The sequence below is a fragment of the Brachyhypopomus gauderio genome, chromosome 4 (genome assembly GCF_052324685.1).
Source record: "Brachyhypopomus gauderio isolate BG-103 chromosome 4, BGAUD_0.2, whole genome shotgun sequence".
Lineage (NCBI taxonomy): Eukaryota > Metazoa > Chordata > Actinopteri > Gymnotiformes > Hypopomidae > Brachyhypopomus > Brachyhypopomus gauderio.
The window spans coordinates 11857082-11882010 of NC_135214.1; the positions used below are offsets into that span (position 1 = coordinate 11857082).

At 40.8% G+C, this 24929-nt stretch overlaps 1 protein-coding gene across 1 annotated transcript in view; it reads right to left on the reverse strand.

Moving 5' to 3' along the window:
- Positions 1-2055: 2055 nt before the first annotated feature.
- The window catches only part of sacs2 (sacsin molecular chaperone 2), a 35025-nt gene continuing 12151 nt past the window's right edge, over positions 2056-24929 (reverse strand). The window contains exons 5-8 of the mRNA XM_077002221.1: positions 15285-15431; positions 13710-15147; positions 13462-13550; positions 2056-13271 (exon numbers count right to left, since the gene is read on the reverse strand). Coding sequence (XP_076858336.1) covers positions 2389-13271; positions 13462-13550; positions 13710-15147; positions 15285-15431 — 12557 coding nt within the window. The 3' untranslated portion in view covers positions 2056-2388. The remainder of the gene's footprint in view (positions 13272-13461; positions 13551-13709; positions 15148-15284; positions 15432-24929) is intronic.

The following is a 24929-nucleotide window of genomic DNA, read 5'->3' on the forward strand; positions in this document are numbered from 1 at the left end:
AGGTGTCAAGACAATCACGTAGAGAACAATCATAGAAGGATACAGCATCATCAATGGATTGCATTGTGTTAAGATGGGCAAAATTGAATGTTTCCAGAGAAGCAGACAGAGAGAGAGAATCAATAGCCTTAACATTACAATAGGTAAGTACAGTTTTTGAAATAGGTTTGGGAACAGGTTGAGAGAAGGAAGCATTGATTAGTATGTGGTCAGACACACAAACACAATGACCAGTTAAATTAGTAATACTCCCACCCGTAGAGCAGATTATGTCCAGAATATGACCCTGCTTGTGAGTCGGAAAGTCCACATGTTGTGTTAGGTCAAAACAGCTGATCAATGATATGAATTCTGAAGATGCAGAAGAGACAGAGTCAAGGTGGATGTTAACATCACCGAGAACAATGATAGAGGAGGAAAGAGAACTGGCGAACGCCAAGATCACCCCAAATTCAGACATAAATTCAGTCAGAGAACTCTTCGGGGGGCGGTAAACCAAAACAAATATACACCCAGGAGCTTTAAGAACCAAAACCTCAAAAGAGGAAACATCCTGCGGGTTGCACACAGTCATTTCAAAGTTGTCCCTGAATAAAACCGCCAGGCCCCCACCTCTACCTATTTTTCTAGGTGAGGCCAGATAGTTAAAATTGGGGGGAGAAGCAGCATTCAGGTATGTAAAGTCACCCGGCACCTGCCACGTTTCAGTTAAAAAGAGTAGTTCCAACAGATACTGATAGAGCCGCAGAGGTTGAAAGTATGTGCATCAAGCCAGCGGAAAGAGGAGTACGAGTATATAGGGTAAAGGCTCAGAGTGCCAGTAGAATCCTCCATCACACGGTCAAAAAATAATAATCCAAGGGATGAAAAAAGTGTACACACTACGAGCCCACTTGGCCACCAACACGACATAATAACACCAAAGAGCCCGTCGCAATCACTACGTTAGCCAAAGCAGAACCAAACGCCAACCAGACACCCAAACAGCAGCCTACGCTACGGATGGAAGCTGATAGCCGATGGCAACAAGAATGAAAATATTCACTCGTCTTACCAGAGCCACAGGGATGGTACATGCAGGCAGGCTCGCAGATAGCAACAATAGCCGGTGAATTGCCGGCTAACCAAAGGTTAGAGATGGCACCATAGAGCAGGCAGAGCTATGGCAGTATTTCAGAGCAGTTCAGAGCAGATGACCAGAGTAAACAAAATCCAGAGGTTGAGGAACAAGTCCTGTAAAGTCCAATAGTAAAGTAGCCCAAAAAAGAAAATCAAAATAGAAGATAGAAGAAGATCCAGCGAGAAGCGGCAGCAAACAAGCGCACAGCGTAACTCTCGACCGGAACCGGAACTCGAAAAGAGTCTTCAAATGTAAATGTAAATGTAATAGGTAGAGTTGCTCCCCTTGGCTGAAATAACGTCAGTGAGGCTCTCCTTGTAGCCATCTCAATTTCTCTGGCATAGCTCTCAGGAATATTTCCCCACTCCCCAATGCAGAGTTCACAGCAAACAACAGTGAGAAGTTTGAGGAGTTTCTTGCATGTACAGCCCCCCACCCCCACCAAGTTACCCCACAGCACCTCAGTGGGATGAAGATCTGGGCTCTGATGTGGCTGTTATAGGACTCTCAGCCAGTCCTTGGTGGATTTACTGGTATGTTGTGGGTCATTGCCATATTGCAGAATCTGATTCCACTTCAGATTTAATATTTTTTTACAGAAGGTCTCATACGTTTCTCAGGCAAAGTAGCCAAAATTCAACTCAAACTAAACATGATTTATTTGTAATGCTGTGTTTTGGAGGATTTTACATTTACATTTATGGCATTTAGCAGACACTCTTATCCAGAGCGACTTACAAATTGCTTTTGTTTTTTTTTTACACTGCTAAATATGCTGTTATAATTCAGCACACCATAAAATACTTAACAAATAAGTTGCTTTTAGTGGACTGATGGTGACTCACATTCTTGCATGAAGAGTGGAGTGTTATTATATGAATTGAAGGCAGGCATTATACATGTCAGCATTTGTATACAGTACTCAAGATGAAAAAAACGGTACAACTTCGTGACTTTACAAATGTGTTCAAACTTTATTGTCTGAAGAGCACTACAAAGAACATCTGTAAGAAAACCAGAATATTAACACGAACAATTAAAAAATGTGTAATGATTAAGAGGATATGATGTAGATCTGAAAAAGGATATGTAGATTTGTAATGTGAAATGATATAAAATTATTCTGGATTATGGAATTTATGAGGAAAAAAACAAAAAAGTCAAATGAATTAACATTTTTTATGCTTCAATTTCTGCTGTTTTATGTTCAAAACCAAGAAGCAGAACAAAACATGGCACTAAAGTTTCTATTTTAACTCTAAACGTAATCATTCTGTAATGTACTCCTCCAGTTTCATCAGCAGTTCCGTTGCCATGTCGACTGCCTTTTTTGCGTCTTCAGATCTGAACCGTCCGTTTGGGATGTGGGGTCGTGGATGGTGGTCTGGGTACTGCGTTTTCTTTGCATCCACACCAAGAGCCCTGAGCTGGGTCAAAGTACTGGGTAAATCACTCAGGTAGGGGGCATAGTGGGATGCCTGCTGTGCAAGGTTTGTGATGGAGGCGTTGCTGGGGTGTTTTCCATTCCTCCGGTACTCCGTAGCGATGAGGGCTTTTTCCACTGCCTGATGCACTTTGAACAAGCGCCACTCTGGGCTTCCGTCAGCCTCGCTATGCGCAGCAGCCAGATCACACTGGGCCTGTCTGGACCAGCGCTTAGCTTCCTCTCGGTCTGGTCTTGGGGCTTCTGGGTAAGGTGACGAAAAATTATATCTGTAACGATTTCGATAGAATTGCTGTCGGCCCCTTCTATGAGACCTGGCCTCGTTGTTCCATCTGGAGTAGTAATGTGTGAAGTCATTCCAGTAGGAGTATGTATGGGGTTGAGAACATCCTCTGTTTTGCTCATCAATTTTGTTCAGCAAATATTTGAAAACTTCATTTGCAAGATCTGTGTTGTCCAGGTTCTTGTCTGGATGCCATCTTAAGTAAAGGCGTCTAATGGCCTTTGTTTTGTCCTCATTTGACATGTCCCAGATGTCCTTTAAGACCTGGTCTATCGCTCTTTTGGCCTCCTCCAGATTATGTGGTTTGGGCCTCTCCTGTGAGGGTCCATCCACTGGCAAAATGTCTATTTCAGTGCAGGTGCTATTTGTGACCAGAGCCGATTCATTTTCTCTCTTAAACTGATAGAGATCTAGAGAACTTACTTCAATGCACTCATCAATCCCAACCTGTATTTTATACCTTGAGGGTATTTGCCTCACAGATCCTGATAACACATCCACATATTCTACCACAATGGCAAAAAAGTATTCAATTTTTGATTCATCTTTTCTGAAAGCTACATATTCACCCTTTTCAAAACTGTTGAGGGGGTGCATATCAAGGGAATCATACCACTCTTCTGGTACAGGACTTCCAGGACTTGGACAGACACCAAGTGCTTCTTCACTCACACTGTTAAAGATTCCATGTTGCTGCAAGGTTCTTTCAATGTCCTCCATATAATCACATAACAAAAGCTGTTCAAGCACTCGTAGCTTTAAAGAGTCCAGGGTGTTTTCAAGAAGACCATTGATTTCTCTCGATAGATGAAAGTTGACTTCAGTCACTACTTTGGCAGCCTTGCTGTCATTGTGTTTCAAATAGAAGATGCAACCATCTTGCTGTTTCTTCACATAGACCTGCGTTTCTGTCGTGGTTCCCACAAGAGGCTCCTGGTTTAATAAAAGTTCAGTTTGGAGGTCTCTGCAACATACAATTTGTATTCTACCAAATGCTCTTTGACACATCAATGCAGCATCTTTTTGTGTAATGGTACCATTACTCTGTTCTCTAATCAAACAGATAAGACCATGGAGAAATTCACGAGAAGACAAGTGTTTTTCAAACCAGCCACTAAAATCACATGCCTTTCCATTATCACAGTGGTCCACGTGTGGACCAGCTAGGCTCTCAGAAATTACCCAAGAGAGGAATTTGGGGCGAATGTCCTGGGGCAGCAGGTGCAATAGATGTAAATGTTCATAGCGGTCACTACCAAGGTGGCATTGGTTTAATTTCACAAGTAGCTTCAGTTTTGTTTCTAGGGAGTTCTCCAATCTTTTGGCTTGGAAGACAGTGTCATTGAAAAACAGTGTGTGAGATTGATAAAGTTTCCCATCTGCTGATGGGAGATACAGCGTGTTGATCTGGTCATGTGCTTTTGGCTCCTCCTTAAGCAGACAGAAAAGCTCCTGGACAGCACGCTGGACCGTTTTCTGCTGGTTTGGCTGAAGTGTTTCCTTGTCATGAGTCTCGGAGTAAATTTCCTGGAGTACCGTACAGAGTTGTGAGGCACTGGCCTTTTCTTTAACACCGATCTTCTTGAAGAATTCTGCATAGATCATATTTTTTGCTTGAACGACATACAAATAGGGCCTAAACTCCGGAGCATTACGAAGTGTGAAAACTGCCTGGCTAGGTTTCACAAGGTGTGTGTCATTTTCGGTGAGTACAACAGGGAGGACAGCCAGCTCAGATGTGTTAAGGTCAACTGACTGTAGGTATGCATATACACTACTGAACACTCTAGCTCTTGTGTCTATTAGCATTTCTATTTTGCATTGAGAAGCACAGATATTGTTGAGGTTCTGCACAATATGTTCAGAGTTGGGGTTATCAAACGCACCTGCACCCTTCAGGGCATCTAGCTGATTTACAGAGTAGTCTTTAGAGGGTAATATGGGCATGGCAGTCCATATGAGACATTGATGAGCAGGATCTTTCTCCAGCAGTGATCCTTTAATGGCTACAACTTCTCGTTCTTCAGCAAAAGCTTTGTGATAATCACACAGTCTTGACTCAATTTGCACAGGAAAATTGAATTTTATGTGTGCAATTGCTTGCAGAAAATTCGATTTTTTATCATTACTCAGAACGGTCTTAAGCAATGTTAAGGATCTGTGTTTAAGTACTTGCAGATCAGTTTTACTGGCATCAGATTCAATTTGATGAGCGAATTCAGTTATTTCCTTTTCCGACACCTTATGTTTCAGTCCAAGTTCCTTCAGAAAGCACCTTGCTTGAGTACTTGAATCTTTGAACAACCCCCAAAATCCCTTTGGCACAAACCTCTCTTTTGGAAGCATAACCTTATAAAGGTCTACTTTGTCATCAAAGAAGTATGAGGCCATCTGAATGCAGCCATGATCATCATGAATGAATCTGACATTTCTCAATTTTGAGGCAATAGTGTTATTATACTCCTTGTAGTTAGATTTTTGTCTCAGTTCCACTATGAGTTTTACTAAATCAAGAAGCTGGGTCCACATCAGGCTGTTCACAGAGGGAAGCATGAATTGTACACAGTATTCTAAATCTCCTAAAACTGGGATGTTTAGATGTTGTGACAATTGGTGGTTTATTGCAGTATCCTTAAGGAAAATTGTGTTCATGTCATGCAACGTGTACAATTCTGGAAACGTTCTGTCAAATTCAGTTTTAAGTATGAACACATTTCTTTGCAAATTAATTCTCTGACGTTTTCCAGATATTGTCTCAAACAAGGGCAAGGTCTTGAGCATTCTTTCATACTCATCTGTGTTCTTGGAGGAGCTGATCCCAGATTGCAAGAAAAATTGAAGGTTCTCAGATTCATCACCAGAAAGTACCTCAAACTTTGAATCACGAACACAATACAACTGTTTCAAAACAGAAGTGGTGTCGCCGATATTTAGGAGTTCTGGCACTACATAGTAATGTTGAACCTGATAAAGACCTAGGAAGAAATTATGATCTATTGCCATGAATCCGAGTTTGATGAGAGTGGAAGACATGTTATTGTCAGGATCCTGAACAACAGTTTGTAGATTCCTGATTGTTTGTAGGAAACAGGTGTTGTTTTGACTAGGGCAAATAACAGGCAAAATGGGGCTGTCAAGGAAGTGGGCTTTAACTTCACTTAGGGCGTCACTTATGTTTTTTGAATCCCCTTTGAGTTGATCCTCAAAAAACGCCCAGAGTGTTTTCAACCATGTGATCACATCTGTGTCTGCCATATGAAGTCCATTCATCTCATTACAGGGTAACCGTTGGAGCAGTTGCTGCAGAACTGGTTTCAAAATCTTTGCTGCTACTGAGATAGACAATTTTTCAATGTATTTACCTTCTTGTAAAATTTTGATGTGCTTATTATTAACAACAAAGTCTGCAAATTCAGCCTCATGTCCATGAAATATTTGGCAAAATTTTGAGATTAGCTTTGGTGTGTCAGAGTCGAACTTCATTAACATCTGATGTTGAGTGAGAAGGAGAGGGAGCCCATTAAGTTCATCAGAGCAGGATTTCTTTTTTTCAGTATTTAGACAAAAGTCCAGGATCTTTGAACAACTTCGTTTATCTTTTACCAAAGTCTGGTTAATCGGTAAAGGTAAATCATCAGAACTTTTTGAGGGATCATTCAGTGCTTTTTTCTTCAAATATGTAATCACGGATAAAGGCACAACTTCAAAGACTTTTATCTCAGCTGTTTTAAAACTCTCTTTAATTTCTTCCATTTTTGACGAGTATGGTACCAACTTCATTCCAGCTTGCTCTAAAATTTGGAGGATGCCATCAGGGTCACGTGTCATGAAATGAGGTGAATCTGTTGAATCTGGTTTTGAGATACTGGACCAGGTAACTCTGTACTTGGGATCTGAGGAATGTGAATGATCCTTTCCCTCTCTTTTTAGAACAGGGATCACAGGAAGATTTCGTTTGTTGATTGACTTGTAGACTTCAACGATCATTTCATGCCAAATTGGAGAAACTTGTTTAGACACAGATGGACAATATCTGAAATTAAAGTCCAGATCTGATGAGAGAAGAGTTAAACAGCGGGGTTTATCCATTTTAAATGTTGTACAGAGATGTGTTAGGAGGTCAGCGTACAGAGGTGCAATGGAGTTTAGTTTCAGTGATCGATTCCACTCTGTTTTTAAACTCTCAGCATCCTCCTTCCACAAATCTCTTCTAGAAAAATCCACTTCAAAGTTTCCATTTACATGGACAGGAAGACCAGTTTGGACTGGCAGTGGTAGAGAGCAAAATGCTCGTCCATGAAATTCCGTCTCATTTGGTTTTGTGCCCAAACAAGCAGCCAGAGCCACTTGAGGGACTTTGAGATTTGAGAGGCATTCTCCCTCTCCTCCTCTTTCTCCTTCTTCTCCTCTTTCTCCTTCTCGTCTCTCATGGATATGTTTGAAGGAGCCATACTGCTCTGCAACAACCCACTGGCTCTTCTTTTTGCCAGAAGAGATCTGCACATTATATATTGTTTGATGTGGAATTGCATTTCCAGTTTTGAGACACTTCTGAACATGGTTAAGGAAATGTTCCCTTTCCTCTATGCTATTCTCATGGATGTTTTTCTGAACTAGAAAATAATTCTGTTCTGTGCCATCTTCGTTGATTTCATGGAATTGTATTTTTATGATGTGCTTCAAGAAGAGAATCAGTCCATCGGGCTCTCCAGTCAAAGACTGGGAAAGTTCTTTCATCTCATTATTGCTAATGACAACTCGAGATATCTCAGATTCCTCTGCCATTTTCTCTGTCCTGAGGGGAAGCCTGAACATTGTTCCAGACTTAAGAGCAAATTTGTCAGGAAGAAAAGTTAAGTAAACATCCTTGAAAGTCTCTTTGAATGTTGCTTCCATTGAATACATGCAGCCTGGTGATTCTTTTGTACTATTTTCCACATATTTTAGATTAGGATCAAATATGCAGAGATGTTCATCACCAGTTAATACAGAAGGACAATCAGTCAGCTTGTAAACCGAATTAAAACCAAGTCCATATTTCCCAGTTCTTCCCAAGGTGCCATGTTTTCCTCCTTCCCCTAGATGCTGAATGCCTTGCAGGTCCTCATCAGAGAATTTTCTGTTGTTGTACACACACAGTGCTGGGCCTTGAAGTGACTTCCATTTTTCTCCAAATACTTTTGTGGTGCCATGTATTCTTTTATCCCATACAAAGTGGATTTCTGTTGCCCCTGCATCATCAGCATTCTGAAGGAGTTCTTTAAGAATATCTTTCTTAGATGGATATGCATTAATTATGTTTTTTATTCGAACGGCGAGTTTCTCCCGTTGTCCAAACTCTTTAGTAAAAGGAGAAAACCCTGCAACTCTATGGTTGATCATTGTGTGGTGTCTTGTTGTGATTACGCCAAAATAACACGCTACACTCCGTGGTATCAGTTCGTGGCAGAATTTTAGCCCAGCTTCCACTGGCATCCATGGACTGTCGTTGAAGTTGAGTTTACTTGCAAATGTCAACATGCCTTGTTCATCAGGTAGGAGACAATCTTGAACCTTTTCTTCTTTAGACTCATACAATCCTTTAGTAACTATGGAGAAACAGATATGAAGGTCTGATTTTGAAAGTGGGCCGGGTGCAGTACTCATTTTCTCAAGTACAGCAGTAAACTGGTCTGCAGAAAACTTTTCTTTGATGCCAACACATTTCCAGAGATTTTCATATTTGGAGAACAAGGGTGGGAGTACATACAGGTATGGTTTTCCCTCAAATTCACCATTCCTGGCCACTGACTGCACATTTACAAAGTGGTCTTCGATAAAAACAAATGGCATTGATTGTGCATGTGTAATTATACCTGTTGGATCACCATCTTCAACCAAATGCTTATTGAGATAATCATAGGAACTCTGGGCCACTTGGAGGAGCTCAGACTTTTCAACAGCATGACAACGATCATGGACCTCCCTCAGTTGTTTGAGCACTGTCTCAACTGGAGGACTCTCATTCACCCCCAGGTTTGTGAGGAGGGGGTCATCTGGCTTTATATGCAGATATGAATGGTCAACAGAGAATTCAGTCCTGTTTACCAAGTTGTAGCACCTGTAACTGTACACTTCAGATGGCTTTTTAAGGACAACCATGGCATTATTGTCCTGATCAATAATCCGAGCTGGAAGAAATGATACATGTGGCAGTGCTTCCCAGTATGGAGAACTGACATCATGAAGACATCCCTTCATACAGTCAAAGAGACAATGAAGGTACCCCTGTGCTTTTATTCTATCCTGGTCCCAAACTTTGGAAACTGTCTTTGCTCTCTCTACAACTTCCTCTACTGTGAGAGTGTGACTCAGCATTCCCAAACCCAACAGTCGCTGGATTCGTTTTGGTGTGCAGTAGTCTTGTTGGCAATCATCAAGAAAGCGCCCTTCTTCTGGTTTATACAGGCACGCTACCTTCCCATGAGGGTTTACAAGTCTGCTGATGAACTGAAGTTTGCCATCTTTCTGTGTTGGAATGCATGGATTACTTTTCAGTAATTCATCAACTTCCTGGTTATGCAAGTCGATAGCATTCAAAATGAGAGAATTTCTACAGTGTGCATCCAAGTTATTCAAGTTTTTGAAAACTACTTGATAAAATTCAACCCAGTGAAATGTCCTCTCCTTTATTACCTCAGTGAAACCACAGCGAATGAAACTATTTCTTACCCATGATGGCAAAGAAACAGTACAGTAGCTGGATTCTGTGTCATTCAGAAAGACTTTCAGAGCAACTTCTCCAACTGCTTCATTTTCTACAATATTTGGATCCAGAAATCTTGCATTGTCAATTGAGCACCACGTTTGTCCGTTACTAAAAAGTTTGAGAGATTTGTCATTTGTGTTCTGTGCAACTGCTGAATAAATGGCATGAACCAAAGGTTGAAATGCTTTACCTACGCTTTCACCATTAGGCCAGAATGTGTAGTACGTGTAATTTCGAAGACTCCCATTTTGGGCCATGTTCTTCAGCTCGAGCAGTGTGGTGATGTAGGCAGTAGCTGCAGCATCTTGGAGTAATGCTTTGTTCCACTCCATTTTTGTACCACTTTCCCAGAGAGCTTTCCTGTTGGACGAGACTGCAAAAGACCCATTGATATGAACTGGGAGGCCTGTCTCAATGGGAAGAGGAAGGAAACAGAAAGCCTGCCCAACCACACAGCGTTCATCAGGGGACCAAACATTTTCTGCTTCTCTTTGTAGAGGTACAGCAACTCCTCCAACTGGCAAGGAAAACTTGCACTCTTGTACTTCTCGCTGAAACATTCTCATTGAATCTTTAGTTCCAAGACATGAGTAGAGAAGCCAATACTGGAGACTGGATGTCCCAACATTCTCATGAATTATTTTAGCAATGCATGCTGTGAAGCAATCAACAATCCTTTGGTATCCTGAGTCAAGGTTTTCCAAAGTGTTCCTGATTTCTTGGAGGTGCATTTCATTTGTAATTTTAATGGAACGTACTACCTCATTGGTGAATTTGTATAATTCCTGAATTTGTTCTTGTAGCGGTGGTGTGAAAGCATAATCAGAAATTATCTGAACAGGCACAGATTTTATGTTCTTAAGAAATAGCAGAAGATTTTGAGAATCACCAGTCAACTGTTTCTGAAAGGCATTTATGCGCTCCTTGTCGTACACCTTTGAACTAATTTCTGATTTAAGCGCTTCTTCTGGAGTGCGAAATGGTAATCTAATCAAAGTGCCACTGTAAAACATATGATTAGCCCTTGACAGATCACAATCAAAAATCCCTTGGTAGGATCGGAATTGTCCAGGAAATCTCCTGAACAGCCGCTCCTGGAATAAGTCAAGTTTGATTCCAGGATTTGCTTTGCTGTGTATGTGCTTCTCCAGGTGGGTGACATTTGGGTCAAGAATGAGAAGGCTTTTTCCACTTAAAATAGATGGAATATCTGTCACATGATAAACAGCATTGAAACCAAGTCCAAAATGACCAATTTTCTCAATCTTGTTTTCTTTTGAGGAAGATCCAACTCTGACGATGTTTTTCCAGTCTTCATCAGAGAAAAGTTTATCATTAAAGGCCCAAAGACAGGGTCCATTACACAAGGCCATTCCTTCATCGATGAGGCCGTCAGGAGGTTGTGTTCTGAAGTCAAGGAGAAAAGCACAGGTACTTGCCTCAGCATCTTCTGCATTTTGTAGGAGTTCTTTGAAAATGTCACTTTCCTCATCGTACTCTTTCAGAATGTTTTTAATTCTCTGGGTGATTGGCTCAGCTTGTCCACACTGCTCAATTCCTGAATACTCTTCATCAACTCTTATGAACTGTGGTTTCAAGATGCGGGTACTTAGCAAAGGAATCTTCAGCCATTTTGCAGTCACACTTAGTACTTCTTCATGAATAACATGGAATTCCTCTTGGTCTTGTCTCAGGTCATCTAACCCTTCATCACTGATGTCACAGAACACTGTGTTCTTCAATGGCTGTAGACTGAAGTTCTGGTTTGGTGCTCTGACAGGGACCGGGGTATCGACACTAACAAGCTTTTCATTTTTTCGCATCCAATCAAGGATGGCTATGGACACCTTCAGTTCAGAGGGCTCTCCATAAGGTGGGTCTCGGTCATCAATGCTTTGTTTTATGTCATGGAATATCTCTTCGATCTCCTCATATGAGAGTGTCTCCTTTACAACAAACTCTTTCAGCAGTTTGTCATATTGTAAAAATTCTTGGGGCACTTTTCTGATGTAAAGGGACAGATCCAGTTCAGCTGGGTAGGACAGCACTATGTCCCGAGGTGAGACAAACTCATTCTGGCACCAGAGCCAGGCGGTGCATTTCTTATTAATCTCTCCTCTGAAATATTCAATGTTTTCTTGCATAAATTTGTAAGTGCTGTGTAATTTGTTTTTAAATTCATAATCTGAATCTGGGTTGGCCTTGACCATGGCAATTGATCCCAAGACACACAGGTTCTCCAAGACCTTTTCAGCTGGAGGGGGGGGGAGAAGGCCAAGTTTTTCACAAATGGTCTCACTTAACTCTCCGGTAAGTGGCATGACATGTCCCACAATTGGGGAATACCTTGAAGACCTTATTTCTGTTGGTTTGTATAGACCCTTCTTCTGATTGCCCCCAACATTCAGTGTATTTGGATTGTCACATGGCACCCATTGCATTTGAATAAGGTCTTCTCTCTCCTTATCTGAGAACTTTGAGAGTAAATTGTTTCTGTTCAACACTTTTACAAGAACATCTGCCTTTTTAAATGCCTTATTTCGTGAGTGAACATGGAGTTTTTGGATTTGTGATGCAACATGAAGTACATTTTCTGAGGAAATCTGTTCTTCTTTTACCTGTAGGCCAAGGTGTTTCAAGCTCTGAAGCATCAAAGGGGTTCTATAAACTGGTGGTGGAAAAAAATCTTCCCCCAAAAGATCTTGAAATACCTTGTTTGTGGGATCAAATACACTTGATGCTTGTTTACGCTCTCCTTGTCCTGTCTTAATGAAACAGAGATTCTTGCTTTTCCTGAGCAATTCCTCACTTTGTGAGAAGAGAATGCTTCCATGAGTTAATATCCAGGTCATTATCTTCTGCTCATCTTCACTGCTGAAGAACCTTCTCTCAATGCAGTCCACCATCTGAAGAGCCAACTGAGCTGCATCTAGAAGATCAACCTTCAGGAGCATCAGTAATCTTCGGTCAGCTTCATTTGAACACCGCACAATCGTCTCAGGTACAGGCAAATCATTTGGAATGGATGGCTTGGACCTCAAAATAACTGCCCGTTTTGACTGAACAGTAACAAATTTTCCAGACATCAGTTGAAAGATAGGCAGAGCTGACAGCAAAGCTTGCTCAGCATCAGAGAGACTTTCTAAAGAAGAGAGATATGTTTTTATCTCTTCTTTTTCATGAAGGGAAGCAGCAGTGATGCCACTGATGACCTTGTCTCTGTCACAGTTCAAGAGGACTTGTAGAACATTCTTTGGAGAAGTTATCAGGACATAGTTTTCAATATCGTGATGCTTGAGACAATCATCCTTTTTAATGACTGTGCCTCCCACTGTCTGCACCACCTTCTTAATCTGGTCTGGTAAGGTAGACTCTCTGCTAGTCTGGAATATCAAAGTGGAATTCTTCTCCAGTCTTGCTAACAGTGTACAACTACTTGTTTTTTGAAGTGGTTCCATAGGGATTAATGGCATGCCAATGAATTCCTTTAACTCCTCCCAGTGAGAATTCAGAAATTTCCAGAATTCTTTCAGCCATGTTTTAGGTGGATGATCATGTTTATCAGAATTCCATTTCACATGAGCTTGTGCCTCTTTCCAATCTCTGGGCAAGTGTTTCTTAGCAAGTGTGGCAACATCCTTTGCATCCAAATTAATTAGTCTATACAAATCTGGGTCTGGAACACAGGAAAAGAATCAAATTGCCAGTGTTTTCATTTCATTACATTTCACCAAAATCTTCAGTTTTAATAAGTTATTGATTCATTAAATCATCATCAAAGATTTAAAAATATCAACAAACCAAAAAAACTTGTATAACAAGAAAATATAATATACATTTGAAATAATTAAAAACACTTTACATACTTATCACAGCCATTTGTCTGAAGTGATGGATTGTGTCGCTGTTCAGATCATCAGTCAAAAATCTCTCTTTACAGAATGGCAACAACACTCTAGAGGATCATTAACATTATTACACTAAGAAAAAATCATTTACATATTATTGCACTTCGAAATAAAATTTACATATTTATTCTAGTACTATTGCACATCACATTTTAAATTTAAAGTTTAAATTAATTGTGTGTGTGAACAATATATTCAAACCTTACCGTGGAAACTCTTCACTGTCAATCAAAGCTGTGTCCTCCTCCTTATTGGTGAATGATCTGAAGCTTCCATCGCTACATGGCAGAAGCTGTAGACCATAGAGCTCTTCATACTTCCCATCACTCAGCACAAACTCCAAGAGAGACAGTTTGTCATCCTTACAAAGCCTTGCAATCTCCGTTTTGCAGAGCACAGTTCTGACAAAACATGGGGTCACCCACTGCAGTGTGGCAGGTTCTGGGAAAGTTCTTTCTATTGCCTTCAAAACATGGTCAGGTACAGTGACAAGGTTTTTTCCTTCTGCTATCAATAATCGGACAACAGCAGCCATCATGCGTGTTTCAGCAATGCTGTTTGGAAAAATGGCATTTGAGATATCCACCCATCTGGTCTCATTTTCAGAAAGACAAACAACTTCTTTGCTTTGTAACAACAGTTTTAAAACATCCATTGCAACTTTGTGCCATCTAACCCTGTGTTCTGTCTTGCTCAGGTCAGGCCAAAGGTTGTAAACAATGCTGGCAGGCAGTATGGACTTTCTGGCCAATTGAACTGCATTTTGTATCATCATTAGATACACATGAAGAAACACTTCCTTCACCAGCAGTTCATTCCACATGGCGGATTCATCATTCTTCTGGTCATCCTCCTGCCATTTGACGTACCTTCGGTTGTCTGTAAGGCCAAAGCATGCATTAATGTGAACAGGGAGCCCAGTTGTATTTGCCTCATTGTTTGGAAGAGGCAGAAAGCAGCTTAGACCTCCAGTGGCAAGTCTTCTGTTTTCATCACATTGAAACGCTACATCAACCTGAGGAAGAAAGCTCATCTTAAGAGCAAGTGCATCAATCTCAGGTACACATCCTTCTTTTAGATGACAGGCTGTCACTAACCACTTTGTTGTTGTTTCGTCCTTTGATGGTGAACTGCAGGACACTGTCTTAAAACTAGTTGTACCTCGTACATACTCTCTTTGGAAACCAAGCATCCCATTTTCTTGGAGAGGATGTAAAGATGACACAGAAACTTTCATCCTGACATTGACAGTGCCCCTTGTGTCAATATGAATAATAGAAATGGATGACACACTTCTCATAAACAGAAGGCTAATGTCCACATCTGCAATGAAGCTGTCGAAGAGCTGTGCAACCTTCTTGTCGTTGTAGAGGTTATCAGAAATCTCTGAAGGTTCATCACGCAAAGGGAATCGGAAAAGTGTTCCTTTGAAGTACTTGTCACTGATAACTTTGTCCCAAGAACAACTGAAGACTAAATTAACAATGTCTTGAAAAGGCTTAAATTGGTTTGTATATTTTCTAAGGTGCTTTCTGTCTTCCTCGTCATCCAGTGACCATCGATAGCCCTCCCGTTCATCATCAAACATCATCTTTTGAGGGTCAAAAACAGCAAGGTATTTGGAACTAAACACACATGGCAAATCTAAAAAATAAAAAATCAAAATTTAGTATTTTCTTTCTTTTTTTAACATATAGAAATATAAATGCAAATGTAAATATGGCATTAATCCTTTAAAAGACCAGTATGGTACCCTGGGTGGTTTATTAACATGCACAGACCTGTAACATGGTAAACAGAGTTGAAGCCAATCCCAAATCTCCCCACTTTAGTTGGATCATCCTGCTTGATACTTCTTCCTGCTTTCTGTATCCCATCCCAGTCGTCTTCAGAGAAGGCGGCATTATTGAAAGCATAAAGAGCAGGTCCTACCAAAAGAATGAAGTGATATGAATACCACTGTATTGTCTGAATGTCTAATAATGTATTTATTAGAAACAAAGGACTTTATTAAAAACAAAAGGACTAGTAGGCAAAAGTAGGTTTGACATATTATGCAAATTAGCAAAACATTTAAGTGGGCAGAGCTTAATGGTTGTATATTTATATATGGTAATAATGGTATTATATTTATATTTTTACACTACGTGTGTGAACCCTATTGTAATTGCTAAAATTGTTCTTATTATTATTTTTCCCCCTGTAAAACGCATACTGTAACCTAGACCGTAAGGCCCAGAAAGATCAGATGTGCAATGAGAGAATTATAGACAGGGACCCACATTGACCTGATGGTGGCGCTATATCACACCAATTAGCTTTTTGGTCCGTATCTCCCACTCCATAGGTCCTAGAATCAAAATTCCAGTTGCGGTGCATTCCTTGGCTAAAATAAATATACAACCATTAAGCTCTGCCCACTTAAATGTTTTGCTAATTTGCATAATATGTCAAACCTACTTTTGAACGCAATTTGAACGTAATTTGTTTACGGGGGGAAACGTAACACTCGTGCCACATAGAGACACAACATGGCGTAAAGCGCCACACAGTGTCGTAAAATGTTGCAAATAAAATGTTATTTATTTTTACGGCGGTTTATCAAATATTTATTATTTATGGGGAGATGGGCCGCGGGCTGGTGCAAATTCATTAAAGTGCCGGTTCTGGCTCGCGGGCCGCCAGTTGATTAGCCCTGCTTTAAAGCGTGGCCAAATTTACTTCAGCAGCTGTATCTCAGCAATGCTTTCACCAATCTTCATGAAACTTGATAAGCTGATAGGGCATATGAATGTGAGGTCACTGTTCAAAGTTGGCCTCGCTTAGCCAATAGGGGGTGCCACAACATGGAAAAAACTGTTTCTCATTAACCATTGATCAGGCCAAAACTTTACATGCATTATCAAGGGCTCAAGTGGTATCAAAACACTGATGACCTCCTCAGCCACCCTGAGCCAGTTAATTGGTTTTTGCCATTTGACAGACTTAACATTGACCAATTATCATGAAACCTGACCACTCTGTGTCAGGACTCCTTCATGTTGTGAAAATCATGAATAGGAACATGTAGCTTGATTATTTTGATTCCTTGCAGTATCAAAAAATAAATTGGTTAAAATTGGCCTGTCGGGGGCGCTACAGTGCCCAAAAACCTAAGAAATCATAAAAATTCATGTTGCAATCCTGTTAAGCAGAATACAGACAAATAAAGGGTCTTGTACGATTCAGATCAACAGGGTTCCCACACCTTGGTTAACATCAGTCCAAAAAACATGGAGGTTAGGTAAATTGGCAGTCCCTGACAAATTCTTTGAGTGTGTGTCTGTGTCTCTCTGTTCAATAAAAAAAGTAGTGTGTGTGTGTGTGTGTGTGTGTGTGTGCACTTGTATGCCCAGTGGTGGATGGTGCTCTGCCACTAGGGTCTGTCCTCTCTCCCCTTCCTGCACCCCATTCAGTCCCCCAGGGGGCTGTGGATACCGGTAGAGAGTACGCTGTGCGCAATTGGTTGCCGCTTCTCGCCGGTGTGTGTGTGATTGGTTGTCTGTGACTTGTACCTGTGTGAAAATTGTAAAGCGCCTTGGGTATTCTGAAAGGCGCTATATAAATCGAACATTCATTCATTCATTCATTCATCAAATTCAAGGACCTTTAAATGACGTTCCAGGACCAACTTCCTCAAATTCAAGGACTGCACCTGGCAGCATTTACCTACTGTTACCCCTGAATGTTATCAAAAAACGATGTTAACACAATGCAAATTCAAAAGACAATGCCATTTCAAGCCATGCATCCTGAAATTTACTGTACATGACATCAAGCTCTGATTCAACGAAAACTTCATTCACACTCAACATGACTGGCAATTTAGCCAGTAGGACGATAGCCTGTCATTCATCCACTACTTTTTAATGTCATGCAATTTACCCACACTTCCTTCGACGTAATGGGCAACCCTGCTCTAATGAATCCACATTCACAATGGTCTTCATCTCCCAAAGCTTATAATTCTGACCTTATCTGATCTCCCTAGCTTGGGAGAGAGTTAGGGTTACCCTAACCCTAGGTCCACACACTGTCAGTACCATATCTTCTCCCATCATGGATGAACACAACCTCAGAAGCTTCTCCATCATCTGCATTCTGTATTAGCTCCTGCATAGCAAATTTATTTAATAAAACATTTAGGATTCATATTTATGATAATGCCTTTCAGCACAAGACCGCGTTATCTAACCTACAGAAGTCCTGTGTTAAAATCCAGAACTGAAGATGCAAATATTTCAGAGATCTTTGTAACTCCAAATCCGAACTGTACATGGAATTGGGACCTAGCCTACTGTAACCAACTCAGCGAACTCATTCTAAAGACACCAAATTTGACAACATTTCAACCAGGGCCGGCGCTAGGGGGGGGGCAGAGGGGGGCATTGCCCCCCCAAATTGTGTCTTTGCCCCCCCAAGCACAATGCAAGCAATGGCTATTTTTAAAATTATCTCTGAATCTATCACAAAAATGCATTTTGCTTTACCGTGTGAAGATATTTCCTTGCTTATTCCTGATTGGCTCTTTGAGTCATATAAAAATCGGCAGACTGCCCCAAACAGTTCAGTTCTGTAGTATATGTTCTGTTAGTGTGAGTGAAAGGCAGGTATACTGGTAAACACTCTTCTGAGTTTAAACTGACTTCCACATGGTAATATTTACTTAACTGTGGTTCTTCGTTGCTTTAATGTTACTTACCACTTACACAGCCGTTAGCGGTTAGGCTAACTTGGTTCTCCTAAACCTGCGCGAACGGCGGAGGCGTTTATACTTGCTGCGTCACATTCTTTGCAGTGTTGTCCGAAACGATATGTGGTAGTACAAAGGACCTCCCCAAAAAACAGGGGAAGGAACATTTACCTGAACATTTACCTGACCAAGAAGCTACGCTGGTGGATGGGAAATTTAAATATAAGAAACTGCCACATGGAAGTACAAACAAAAATAGTCATTTGCACTTCATGCAGGAAGGAGTTTGCTTATCACAGGAGCACTTCCACCCTTCATTACCACCTCAATGCAAAACATGTTGGGGCTAACGTGCAGGTCAGTAATGATAACAACTGCTAAATGTATTCGTAGTACGAGCAAACAGTGTCGCCAGTCAACACTCGACCACATATCGGGGTTCAAATTAAGAAACAAAATGTCAAAGTCCATGTCAGACAAATTAACCAATTCACTGGCGAGATGGATTGCTGTGGACTGTAGACCGCTCTCTGTGGTTGAACATAAATCCTTACAAGAAGTGCTGCATTGCTTCACTTTGTAAGTCGCTCTGGATAAGAGTGTCTGCTAAATGCCGTAAATGTAAATGCTGCAAATTGCGTCAGCTGATGCAAGTTACAAACTGCCATCCAGAAAGACAAATGTCGAAGAAAATCCAGCAGCTTTAACAGGTTATTGTGAAGAGTGCCACAAATGTGGCTCTGACTGGGGATCACTGGACCTCTGTTAGCAACAAGAATTATCTTGGTGTGACAGCTCATATTATAGATGATGAATGGAAGATCCAGTCATTTGCTTTGAGCATACAGAAGACCACTTCTAGGCACTACGGAGATGCCTGTGCAGAGGACTTTATGGCTGTGGCAGAGGCCTGGGAAATTATAGAAAAAGTCTACCATCTAAAATGGTATTAAAAAACATCTTCTGATTTACTCCAGTTCTTATTCTTCCAATATCCTGAGCAAAACTCCCAAAATTTAACAACATTTTTGGTCAGAATTTTTGGTTTGCTCTGTTTTCTGCACTCATCTATTGGTTTGTGTAGTAGACTGGTCGAAAAATAAACAAGTTTATGCTTATGTTCATTGATTTATTCATCATTCAAACTTTAATTTATATTTCTCATGTTAAATATTGAAATTTCAATTAATTACAAAGCTTCTAATTAATTCAACTAATTTTTTTTTATCGAGTCCTACCCCTAATTTATATATAACCAAGTATCATCATGTAATGTGCTATATTAGGCATATGCATATCTATGTATTAGTTTGTATGTTACTCATCAAATGTAATCATTTTCATGTGTGCTTATGTGACCTCACATTCATGCCTGTCTGTGCATTATGTGCCATTTATTGTCCAAAAGTGGAAATAAAAAATGGCTCAATATGTAGACTAATAGAACCAAACTAATACTTATTTAGGCAGAGTATGTAAGTAAATTTATTTGGGAATAGGGAATTCCCTTTGTCTTCAAATTGTGCTAATCTTCTGTTAAGTCATTAACTGGACCTGGAAAGACGCCCTCTCTCTCGCTCTCCCCCCCTCTCCCTCTCTGGGCAGAGGTAATGAATATTCAGTAATCAAGGCCCAATGGTCAATGACATGATGACCAAGAAAGTGCCTTACGACGATGCCCCTAAAAGCAAGTTAAAAACCCTTGCTCAAGGAGCCTCAAGCAGCCTGGCAGGCTTGGAAGGACTTGTACATTTGCGCCAGACTCGCTTAGGCTCAGAGACTCGAACTCGTTGGAAACACGCCAAACCATCGCGACCAACAGTTTGCTGGACTCAAGCCGAACACCACAGAGTCCACTGGAGCAATGCCAAAAGACCGCAACTACAGCTCTCAGAGTCCAACAGAAGATTCTTCTTTAGTACATTTTATTTTCGTTATTTTACGTGTCGTCGTCAAACTTAATTTCATTTCGTCTAGTCTTTCAAGTCAAGCTCATTTTTCTTAGTCAAGTTATCTGCACAGTTTGTCTGCGCCCTCCAGTTATGACTGTGACGTCACCGCTAAGTTTTCGCGATTTGAGCAGACCGGCTCCGCTGACCTTAGCTACTGCAGGAGGAAACGAACCATGAACGCACACCGGTTGGTCCACTTCACAACACACCTCTTCTTCGAAGTAAGATGCTCAGAAGTTCATATGCTGCTTTGGGGTTGCCAACCTGTACCTCACAACTTCTCTCTCTTCCAGAATCCGATTTAACAATTACTGTTACCATTAGCCTGCCCAAACTTTCTCCTTCCTATTTTCTTTCTAAAGACCTTGTGTCCATCCCTGGGTCCTAAGCTAGTTAGAAAACATCTTAGAGTAGCCATATAATCCATTTAAATCCCATGACCGTCGCCAATTGCTGATTACTCGATGCTGTTGTTTAATTTTCTATTCTTTGTTGTTACCATTATACCTCTGGTTAGATTAGTAGATTTACATATAGGTTTAGTTTCATTTTGAGCCGAATCATTCCATATGCTATTCTTTATATCAATTGTTATATTAACCATTTAATAAATTTGGACATTTATTCATTAATATGGTCACGGTGGTAAATACATATTTTGGTCAATGGTATTAGGTGCTGGCAAAATAATGACACGTTGACAGTAGACAAATAATAATAATAAATATAGCCGCAAGCGGCAATTGGCGGGTTCACACACGAATAGGCCACTTGGCTTCAATAGGCAATAGACCCAATAGGTCCTTTAGACCCAAAAGAAGCTGTTTGAGTGGAAAAAATGCACAAATAAATCAATGTGCAAAAAAATGTTCAATTGGGGCACTAAAGGCCCAAAAAGGATCAAAATAATGTGTATTGGCAAAATGATTCAAATCACAGAACTAAATCACATGCTGAGATCAGCTTTGTGTGTGTGTTTGTGTGGTATTTCATGTGAGAAATAGTTTTCAGTCCGTTCCGATGTTTGGCCACTAGATGGAGCCCAAGTACTACCATACTGATATCTCATTAATCTCAGTAATGCAATATGACATTTTGGTGAATTAAAAGGTTCATTTCTGGTCAGGCAGTGCACTTTTTGTTATAAGATGCAATTGCAATGTTATAGAACTTATTGATCTGGACAATACAAGACCAATTACTTGTCTGTATTCTGCATAACAAGATTGCAGCATGAGTTTTTATGTTTTCTTAGGTTTTTGGGTACTGTAGCGCCCCCGACAGGCCAATTTGAACCAAACTTGGCGTACCTCACAAGGACTTCAGGATATAAAAGCCTTTCAAATTGGGAATTGATTGCATACATGGTTTATGAGTTATAGCAATATAGGTCATATATGGCATGGCCACAATGATATAATGGGAAAATGGACCAATCAGAAAAATAAAAATCCAACATTTTTTTACGCAGTTTTTACCTACAGAGTCTACTGATTATGGTCATAGCAATTTTTCCATAATTGGATCAAATTCCTATGACTAGTTTGTAAATAGCTATTTTCAAACAATAGATGAATGTGACAAAAGTATGCATTTTTTAATAGGACTTGTAATTGCAAAGTTGTCAGGTCTACTGCAAGGAATAAAATGAAACAAGCTGCATGTTCGTAAGTGAAAATTTGGAGGAGTTATGCATGATTTTCACAAATAGCGCCACCTAGTGGCCATATGTTTTAAAACTGCACAGCATGACACATAGTCCTGAGATATGCACAGTGGTGAGGTTTCATGTTGTTTGGCCAATGGTAAGTCTGTGAAATGGCCAATTATTTCAAATAAAAATTAATTGGCTCATGGCGGCCATGTTTTTTGAGTGATGATGTCATCATTGTGTGTCTTGATATCACTTGGGCCCCTGATGATGCCTGTAAAGTTTTGGCTTGATGTGACTAATGGTTTCTGAGATACAGTTTTTCCCATGTTATAGCGCCCCCTATTGGACAATCGTGGCCAGCTTTGACCTATGACCTCGGAGTCATGTGCCCTAACAACTGTTAAAATTTTATGAAGATCCGTCAAAGCGTTGCTGAGATATGGCTGTTTAAGTAAATTTGGCCACGCCTTGGAGCTATTGATTGACATGTGACAACCAGACTGTATGCAAATCTCAAAATGTTTTTAAGCAACGTTGATAATGAGATTCTCCTGAATATTTTGACACCAAGGTTGTGGTGATCCGATGAAAAACCAAGGAGTAGTAGGAAAAAGTAGGTTTTGCATATTATGCAAATTAGCAAAAAATCTAAGTAGGCGGAGCTTAATGGTTCTTGAGGCTTTTTTGTTTGTCTGGAGCCAGGGAATCCACCTGAAGTGGAATTTTGTTTCTAGGACCTAAGGGGTGGGAGATATGGACCAAAACGCAAAAGGCTGCGCTATAGCGCCACCATCAGGCCAATGTGGGTGTCTGTACTTTAGCACGGTCTCGCAAAGAGACTACACCATTCTGCCAAGTTTGGTGTCTCTGGGCCTTACGGTCTAGGCTGCAGTATGCGTTTTATCAGTAGAAAAATAATAATAAATATAGCCGCAAGCGGCGATTGGCGGGTTCACACACAAATAGGCATATTTTGACCTCAATAGGCAAAAGGAAGCCCAAAAGGTCCTTTAGACCTAAAAGTGAAAAGAAGCTGTTTGGGTTTGGCCAGTGTGTGCTCTACAGATAGTGTGTGATGACATCTGCGTGTGTCAGAAAGGGAGACACAGAAATAGCACATCTGGCTAGGGCTGCATCTATGTGAACAATATAGGAAGGCCTGCATGTGTCTATACATGATTGGGCCTGTATATTACAGACAGAGAGAGATTGAGGGTGCCAGAGACTATGCTTTGTTAATTCACTCCTTGCACACCTTGCACGCCTAACATGACTGCCCGTGTATTCAAAGTATGAATGTAGTCTGCAAAGCCTGGCATTACATGACTGACATGACTGGCATGGCTGACATAACTGATATGACTGGCATGACTGAAATGACATCACTGGCATGATGAACAAAAGTAATATGACTGATATGACTGACATAACTGGAATGAGTGACATGACTGGCATGACTGTAATGACATGACTGATATGACTGACATGACTTATGTCTGACATGACTGGACTGACATGACTGATATGACTGGACTGATATGACTGGACTGAAATGACTGGACTGACATGACTGTTATGACTGGACAGATATGCATACAAACTATACATACATTTAGGTAGAAGTGTGTGTGTGTGTGTGTGTGTGTGTGTGTGTGTGTGTGTGTGGTAGTGTATGTACTCAAACTATGACAACATATACTAATACATACATACATAAGTATACATAGAAACTATACATACATATAGGTATAAAGGTGTGTGTGTCTGTGTGTTTGTGTGAGAGAGAGACAAAAAAGAAGCCAAATATCAGTTTGTATGAGCATGTGTTAGTCACTGAGATATGGGTGGGTATGGCTAGGGAAGTGTCATTGTGAATGCTATAGGAAGGCCTGCTTGCGCCTGTATGTGTGTGTGCCTGGTTAATAGACACAGAGAGATCTAGGTAGCCAGAGCAATGTTTACTTAGGGCACAGAGATGGGAGGGGGAATGTGGGTAAGAGTGTGAGAGAGACTGAGAGTGTGAGTTTCAGCTTGCGTGCGTGTGAGAAGGAGAAGGTGACAGAGGGACTTTACATGCATTCTTATGCATTGTATATAATACTGCACTGTAGAGCCATACGATAACCGATTTAGATGAAACTTGACAAATTTGTTCAGGATGGGATTCTGAATGGGCTTGTGCATTTTGGTCAGAATTGGGTAAAATATGAAAGAGCTTTAAGAATATGAATATTATATGTATCGATGCTGTCCATTAAAAAAAATATTTAGCAGGTATAAGTGTCCTCAAATCCAAAATCTTTGGATTGTTTTTTGATTTCACACTCTGTAGAGCAGGGGTAATCAATTATATTTTTCCGCGGTCCAATTTTGGCAGATAGCTCTGACCTGAGGTCCGGGGCGGCGTTGGCGAACACAAGTTGTTGCGGGGGGGGGCAACGTAACACTCGTCACGGGGGGGGGGGGGGGGGCGAACGTAAGTTGGCAACGTAACACTCGTCACGGAGTATTTTTCAGTAGCCCTGAAATAAATGCTCCGGTTTAAAATTTAGTCTCCCGTAAAAATAAAAAAAAAACGTTGGCATTTGGGTCCGTATCCAGTTAATCAGGAATGTGATTGGGTCCGGACAGGACGACGTTCGGGTCCGGATCCGGACCGCGGTCCGCCATTTGGTGACCCCTGCTGTAGAGTATTATAAGACTTTGCTTGACATGATAGTATGAAAATCCTAGGAGGAGTATGAAAAGTGATGATTTCAAACTATTATTAACTGTAAATAAACTTTGCATTTTTTAATAGGACATGTAATAGAAAAGTTGTTCGCACTACTGCAAGGAATCAAAAGAGTCCAATTGCATGTTCCCAAGTGGAATTATGTAGGGGATACACTTGCTTTTTTTGCAATAGCGCCCCCCAGTGGCCAATCGACACCCGGCTGGATTATGTCATAGGGGGCGTGCACTTGTCCACACCCAAGAGGTTTCGTGCAGATCGACCAATGGTAAGCCTGTCAAACGCGTGCCGATCACTGATTGGCCGATTACGTCAGCCATTTTGGAAGTATGGCATGTCTGCTTTAGGACCTGG